This window comes from Anopheles darlingi, chromosome 3, assembly GCF_943734745.1.
Source record: "Anopheles darlingi chromosome 3, idAnoDarlMG_H_01, whole genome shotgun sequence".
NCBI lineage: Eukaryota > Metazoa > Arthropoda > Insecta > Diptera > Culicidae > Anopheles > Anopheles darlingi.
Genome location: NC_064875.1, coordinates 58,684,138 through 58,692,041, shown reverse-complemented (window position 1 = coordinate 58,692,041; position 7,904 = coordinate 58,684,138). Strand labels below are relative to the sequence as shown.

The window sequence follows — 7,904 nt, the reverse complement described above, 5'->3', positions numbered from 1 at the left end:
CCGAAGCCCGGAATGCGTTCTAATCTCCCACCTCCAACACCACCGGGGGATTCGATTCGATTCGATTCACCGTACGGCCAGTGGTGATGATCGATCAGTTTCTCCTTGCAGCAGCCGCTGCGCGGTGGCTAACACGTGTGTGTGTGTGTGTGTGTGTGTCCAGTGATGTCGGACCAGTTCCGGCTCTGCAGCGAATGTGTTTATTTTGCGATAAAATTGCCATTCTTCCCGACCAAATAGAGGGGGGCTGCAGCGGCGCAGTGATTTGGGTTCCTTGTGAGAGGGGGGTGGGGGTAGCAATTAGTGTGGATCGTTTGAGTGTCCTGTTGCTAATGTTATCGCACCGTAACAGCATTATGGGCGCCAAGGCGCCTCGACAGCACCTCGAACCAACAGCACCGCGAGGCAATAAACTATCCCCGGGGTTGGCCATCAAACGAATCATATGGAGCATCGAGCAAGAGATTTCGAACCATGTTCGGTTCGGGATGGGGAAGGGCTGCTCAGTATTCTTCGGCTTGTCCGGAAAGATAAACATCCCGGAGCACCTTCTGCGATTCAGGGAGCCGATCCCTGCTGGGAGGGATTACGGATTGAGATTTTTGGGAATTTCTACTCCTTGTAAGCGATTCGAAAAGGATACTCTCCTTGCGTCACGTCCTCTGAATTCACAATTTTGTTACAATTGCTGTGGAAGTTGCCAACTCCATGGACAAAATTAGATTTGATTTGAAACGGAATAAGACGAGAAGCTCCCGAAAATGCAAAAAATAACGCTTTTCCAGAATTGCAGCTCAAGTTCCCTAGGTTCAACAAAGTTTTCTTCTCGGTGGTTAGAAAGTTCTTCAAGGAAACCATCAGAGAGGAAAAAATTCTTTAGATGATTATAGTTCTATCCATACACACAATATATTGGGATGCAGCTCTTAGTTTATCCATACTATCACTCATCATACGAGCAAATTACAGACATCATTCGCCAATTTTACAGCATCCACGCTAGAACCAGCTGACGACCGAGTTATTGTGAGATTGTCATCAAACCGTAAACTCCATTCCGCAATTAACTACCACGAAACAATCACCAACGCCAGCGCACCAATAAAACGATATACTAATCTCTGTGTACTAGCGCGCGTGATCTACTACTCCTCATGGCCCGAAAAACCGTCCTGTCCTGTGACAAGGTGGTCCCATTTGCTATCGTCATCGCCATCGCACCATTACTCACTTGATGTACGGTTGATGCAGAGCGACCAGGCTGGCATGAATCCCGACGCTTACCGCGGCCAGATGGAAGTAATCGAACAGTACCGGCAGATGGTAGTGTAGGCCCCGGCCCGGATGAAAGTTCAGCTGCAGGGTGCGGGTCGAGGCGAGCGTCAGTACGTTGCCGTTCGTCTGCTCACCGAACCATAGCTCCAGGTTCAGCGAGAACTCGGCCCGTTCGATCGATTCCTTCAGGTGTCGGCTATCCACTGAGAGAAGAGAGAGAGAGAGAGAGAAGAGAAGACGTGGTTAGTGATGTGTGTGAGAGAGAGATAGGGAGAGACACACACGACTGGCGACCAATTTGTGGCTAATCCTTTCCATGCGAACGATCCGCAAATATTTGGTTTCCCTTGCCACGCCTGAGGGCAAGGCTGTCGTCCGCTAGTTAGCATACGAACACACACACACACACACAAACACAGACAGACAGCACAGACAGAGACGGAAAAAGAGAGAGAGAGAGAGAGAGAGAGAGAGATACCGGAAATTACACAACGAACGCGGGGAGGAGGTTTTGTAATTCGATGTTTCACTCACGGTGACGACAGCAACAGCCCACCCAATGTAAAGCCGAACAGCAAAGGAAATAGTGACGGAAACCACATCGGCAGATGGAACCGATGGAACCGGAACACAAGAAACCGATTGCCAGTAGGTGACGAGACCAGTAGCTACAGTACGGGAACTCAAAGCCATTACCATGTATGCCCGGCGACCATTTTGCCATTTTCACGTTGAATTAACCAAACCTACCAGCTACCTTAGCATTAGCATAAGATGAGCCGTGGATAAGTGGAACAACCATCAAAAGCAGCAGGTTAGTCTGCAAAGCCGAAAAGGCAAAGTCCCCGGAGCTGAAGCTGAACAGCCGGTCAAATACGGATAACCTCTCCGCTGGAAAGGGGTTTAAACAGATTTATTTCGTCTCCACACTCCTCGTGCCGCTCGTGATGAGCTTCTCTCAGCACGCGACACCACCACACCGCACACGCAAGACGTGGACCACGTGTAGTGAGGGTTGCTTTGCACTCCCCCCCTCCCCCCTTCTGCTCCTCTTTCACCTCACCCTAACGTCTCTCCCCCAGGAGGTGGTTCACCTTTGCTGGCTGGCGTCATAAAGCGACCAAAAAGGGACCGAAACCGTTTCCCTAGACACATCATTATGCGTATGTTTATACATGTGTGTGTGTGTGTGTGTGTGTGTGTGCGCTGTTGATGAGGATGATGATGATCATCATCCGAGTTGTAGGGGGGGTAATGATAACAAGTCTATTAGCGCACAGTACACGCGCCACAACCATAACGAGCGTCTGAGAAATTCCGGTTTAATTTAATCCTTGGAGCCATCCCCTCTCCGACTGCCCATCCCTCTCTCAAACACACACACACACACACACGCATGATGGCCACTCTCCCCCCTCCCCCCCTCCCTTCTCCGCCTTAATTGGCAAGCATTAGGGCCTTGATGGGGATACTAATTGTATGAAAAGCGCATTCCCCGGGAACCCGGGATCGTTTCCCCTGTTTTTGCTATGGGATGCGTGTTTATGCGTGGTGTGATTGAGGGATTCGAACGTATCCGAATCAATCATTTCCCTCAAAACTTGTGTCTCTGCCAAGAGTGGCCGTTGTTGTTGTCTTCGTTCCCCAAACGATCCAATTCCATCGACTTCCAGGACCGAACGGATAACGAGCTGCCGGCTGTTGTTTGTGTTATCCTTGGCCGTAAGCCGCCCTCTCACAGAACGGTCAATACGCAAACCAAACCCCCATAGCCCATTGGCCATTTGCCATCCCGATCCCGAGTGCCTCGAGTACTACCGCCCCCCTTCTCCGGGGGGGCACAAAATGGCGTCCACAGTGACAGACAAAACACCTGCAGGACTAAACACTCTTCACTCTCTCTCTCGAGTGAATCTCGATCTCCATCACTACTAACCGGGAGGAGCACACTGGACAGGCTAGTGATGCCAGCGATGTCAGGGATTCCGAGTGTCAGAGGACAGGATAGGCACTTCAGACCTCGCACCACCAACCGTGGGCTGCCTTGAGGCGATTAGCGTGCAAGATGCCATATCTCAAGGCATCATCTCAAGGACCATCGTTTAATACTACCGCGTCACTTCACTCCACTCCAACCCGATCGACGTAACACACCGAATGCAGCACCTCCACCGGGTGCTCTGCTTACGATGCTTTCGTCTTCGTCAAACAGCGAATCGAAAACGATTACTGCACCACCTCAGGACCGATGTTATGTGCTCGACCTTATATGTGTTCGACTTAAGCTTTCCTGGAATTCAAATCTCCAACCTCGCCTCAAAGTATCGCAAGTAGTAGTAGTGGGTTTGTGCCGGACTCCGATAGTACTTCAGCTCGTGCGGCCTAAGGACCGGGGACCGAGGAAAGCTTTCAATGGTGGCACACCGGAAAGGGTCGTCGTTGAAGTGTAGCGATTGAGTACCACTTTCACGGAGGAGAAGCACACTCGAGTGCGCACACACACACACACACACACACACACACACACACGGAGGAGGACACGTGCCTGTGTGCAACACTGTGTGAGCTTCGGAATCAACCAACAGCCCCTCTAAAACACCCCTACCCCATTCGAAAGCTGGGATTCGCGTCCATCTTGCGCGTGCAATTCGATCCAAGGGGTTAAGGAGCACAAGGAACTGCTGCTGGCGTCTTTTCTGGACCCCCACCCATTTATGGATCTCCATTATCCCGAAGGCCCCGAAGGGAAAACCGGGAAAAAGCCATCGCAATCCCAGGAAAGGAAGGAAAGGACCCGCGAAGTGGAGATTATCACGTTCTCGGGAGGTGCTCGGTCCGGTTGCAGTACTTCCAACCCAACAGGGACGTTTGCACCCCCTTCGCCCACGTAAAAAAGGGTTTTCCAGTGCAAAAATGACCACCGGAGCGCAATAAAACAAAAACAATAAGTAAAAGGGAAGAACGATTAAGCGGAAGCATTAAAAAAAACAATTTCATTTCCATTCAATTCAAAGATTAATTAATTTTCCGACATTTTCTTACGTTTCTCGTGGCGCATGGCGGAACGCACCGGAACGAAACAGGAGAAAGCGTAATGGAACCATAGCGCCAGTACGAAATGAAGACTTTTTGGGTCATTTCCCTTTTCTTTTGTTTTTTTTTTTGCGAGGAACCGCACCAGGATAGCTTCTTGAGCTGGGATCGTCAGGACTTAATGCGCACCTCGATCAAAGGTAACAATCGAGCTTAACTTAACCTTACACAATCCTACACCTCCAGTTCTGCGACCAGTTCCGATACGGCTTGCGCAACATCTCGAACATTGTCTACTGATATAATACTGTGCAGATATGCCGGATTCCCAGAAAACCCCAGAATTCAAATGCTGCTTCTTCGAAATGAATTCCGCTGAACTTGTGGCGTTACCGGGCGATGACCAGCAAGTTCGTTCAGACAAGTTGCGTAACTGTGAAACACAGCTCATACAGCAACTCCCATATTCCTCTCTATCCTTCCACATGCCACCACACAAGCGCACACACTCACACACCCTGGGACAGCCAATCCAACGCCTCGTTTAGCATTAGCCCGGTCCCGGGCGGGACGGAAAATCACAAAAAAGTTGGCAACCGAAATGGAAATGTGTGGTGTTCCCGGTTGGACCAGGCTGGAGCCAATGCGGTGTTCTGCATGTGGTGCGTCCATGCCTCCCTCTTCCGCCGGATATTGCCGTTGACCTCAATCGCCTCAATGACTCCTTTTCCAGTCCCATGCCATGAGCAGCAGCAGCAGCAGCAGCAGGCGATTGTTGCGTGCCATCAATTGCTACTTTACAGTTCATTTTGAAATCCAGGACGCAGCACGGTGGAGAGCGGTGGACGGGCAAATCGATTCGAAAAACCCAATCCCCGCGCACACACACACACCGTGGATCCTCACGCAGTTAATGGTCGCAGCTCTCGAGCAGCAGTAGCAGCAGCAGCAGCAGCAGCAGCCAGAGTGCTGCCGGGGCTATATCGATCGATTCCGAGAGCGCGCGCTCGACGTTGTACAGCGCACCCTAGCCCCTAGGCCACTGATTTTAGACCAGCTTCTAAGGGAGGGAGACAGAGGAGGGTTGAGGATGGATAAGTACACGACGAGCAGCCCCGAGGACCCGAGAGTATCAAGTTTCTCTACGTCGACGATGTCCGTCGTCGGTCCGTACTCGACGACCAGAGCCCAGCGGTGGTCTCACCGCTCGAAGAGGGTAGGGGGGGGGGAGTGAGGAGGGGCACGCGCGAACCAACGACCGCGTGTGCGCATGTTCCCGGCCACATTCATTCATGCAAGCTCATCCCGTTCCGTACGGTACCGGCTGCCAAGGATCCTCTTCTGGTGTGTGTTCGGTGTGCTCGTGTGGCCGCGCGTGTGTGTGTGTTCGAGGTTATGACAACACGGCGCCAGCCGAGGAAATGGGTGAGCCAGCCAGGGGTGGTGGTTGAGGTGAGGTGAGTCTACAATTTACGAGCCAAATGTGTGTTTGCATACGGGCACGGGGAATGGGTTCGTCTCCATTCCGTCCGTCCGTCCGTCCGTCCGTTTGTTGGGGACACAGGAGAGTCGTCGTCGTCGCCGCTGGACTGTTCCACGTATTCCATGCATGAAATGAAGGCGTTATCCTTCGGCACTGCTCGCTTGCCAGCCAACTAGCCCACGGTTTGTCCCCGAGTTTGCCGCACTAATGATCCTAATAAAGAACCAGCTCGTATTAAGGGGAAGGGGGGCAAGGGTGCGGACAAACCCCAGACCCCCAGAGACGGAACGACCGGCCATAACCTGATATCATATCGTTAGAAGTGATATCATCTCCGTCGAGGACCGGTCGCGGTTCTGTGGCATGTTATTCCGGAAACGTGACCACACAAGGCTCTACCCCCAACTGCTTCGCACAATCTATGGGTGCTGCTTGTGTGGAGGATTCTGGATGGGATTCTAATTGAAAAAAAGAGCGGACTTTTATCTTATTCTTAGGACAGCACTTTCCGGAGCAGCGCTTAAGTGCTTAAGGATAGTGCAATAATAGCGTAAAGGTATTAAGCAGTCTAGTTATAGTCGAGCTCAAGTGCTCCAAGAAGTATTCATCGGAAAGAACAGATATGAAGGATGAAGCGTCAGTCAGAGAAGGTTTAGATGTATCATAAATTGGTGCAAAAGTGTGGGTCTCTCGAGAATGTTTAACCCCAACACTATAAATTTTCGAAAAATTAGATAATAGGTTAATAGATATTCCAAAAAGGCAGCAAATGAAGAGTCTAATCATTCGAAGAAGTATTAAACCGAAAAGTCCAGTCGCATCAAGAACTTTAAATCGAAGAGTGTTAAGAACATGCTAATACTGTTATTTCTTTCCAAAAAAACACCAAACAATCGAACAGTAGCATCCAGCTCCTCATCTGTGCATCTACTAAGTGACTAAAAGTGGTGCCAATCCCTTCCAACCCCCCCTCCCCCTCGGTGTAAAAGCGAACCGGATGAAAAGGGTTATAGTTACCGAGAAGGTGCGCCCGGAACATGATAATGTCGCGCAGTGACACTTCCTCGTTGCGATAGAGTATCTGAAAGACACGCGAGGCGCCGGCATCGTCGATGATGGTCGCCCCGGACCGGCTGTCCGAGCTGGCGGTCGGTGAGTTGCCGCTGCTGCCTCCTCCTTCTCCTCCACCAGCGCCACCGATACCACCACCACCACCGCTACTGCTTCCCGCGGCACCGTTGACCGAACCGAACGAGGCTCCCATACCGGACGAGGAGTTAGTGGTGGCCAGCGAGTTCGGTGTGTTGGCGCTGCTCGGCATCGACGACAGTGACGATCCGCTCAGGACATTTCCGCCCACCGAAGACGAACCCACATCCGCCGGTCTGGCGCCCGCCGTCGTCTGGCTCGAGCCCGCACTCGACGGTGCGCCATGCCCGTTGGTCGTACTCGTCGTGCTCGTACCGGAAATGCAACCGGCCGCACCACCACCAGCACTACCGATCGAGGTGCCAGTACCGCCGCTGCCTATGCTCGGCAGTGACTCGCGGCCGCTCGCCCCTGTTCCGCCCGTACCGTTGCCACTGGTAATGGTGGTGGCCACACTGGAACCACCGCCGACGCTACCGACGCTGCCACCGTTCGTTGCACCGGCGCTACTGGCAGGACCGGCACTACTGTTGTTGTTGTTGTTGTTGTTGTTGTTGTTGTTGTGGTTGCTGTTGTTGCTGCTGTTACCATTCGCACTGTTGAGCACCGACTGTACCGACGGTATGCCGGTGGTGGCCGCATCCGGTAGACACGTCTCGACCTGCACCGGAAGTCTCGGTGATACGCGCAGTGAGCATCGCACTTGGTATAACCTACGGAAAACGAGGAAAGCAGAATAGATTAGACTAGTTTTGACACGAAGCAAAGAAAAAAGGAAGAAAGAGAGAGAAGAGAGAGAGAGAGAGAGAGAGTTCGCATCGCAACAATGTCAAGTCAGCAGCGAGAGGAGAGTGTTTTCAAGAATTCAAGTTTTCCGCGAGATACTTAAAGAAAAGAGGAATCCGTTCAACGAATAACGGCTTGCCTGAAGGACCGATCTTTTCAAGACGAAGTTGCTGCAGCT

General features: G+C 51.8%; 1 protein-coding gene across 1 annotated transcript in view; it reads right to left on the bottom strand.

Annotated features, from left to right (window-relative positions):
• The window catches only part of LOC125957894 (uncharacterized), a 40,924-nt gene that overhangs the window by 16,198 nt on the left and 16,822 nt on the right, over positions 1–7,904 (bottom strand). Inside the window, exons 3-4 of the mRNA XM_049690918.1 lie at positions 6,809–7,653; positions 1,232–1,478 (exon numbers count right to left, since the gene is read on the bottom strand). Coding sequence (XP_049546875.1) covers positions 1,232–1,478; positions 6,809–7,653 — 1,092 coding nt within the window. The remainder of the gene's footprint in view (positions 1–1,231; positions 1,479–6,808; positions 7,654–7,904) is intronic.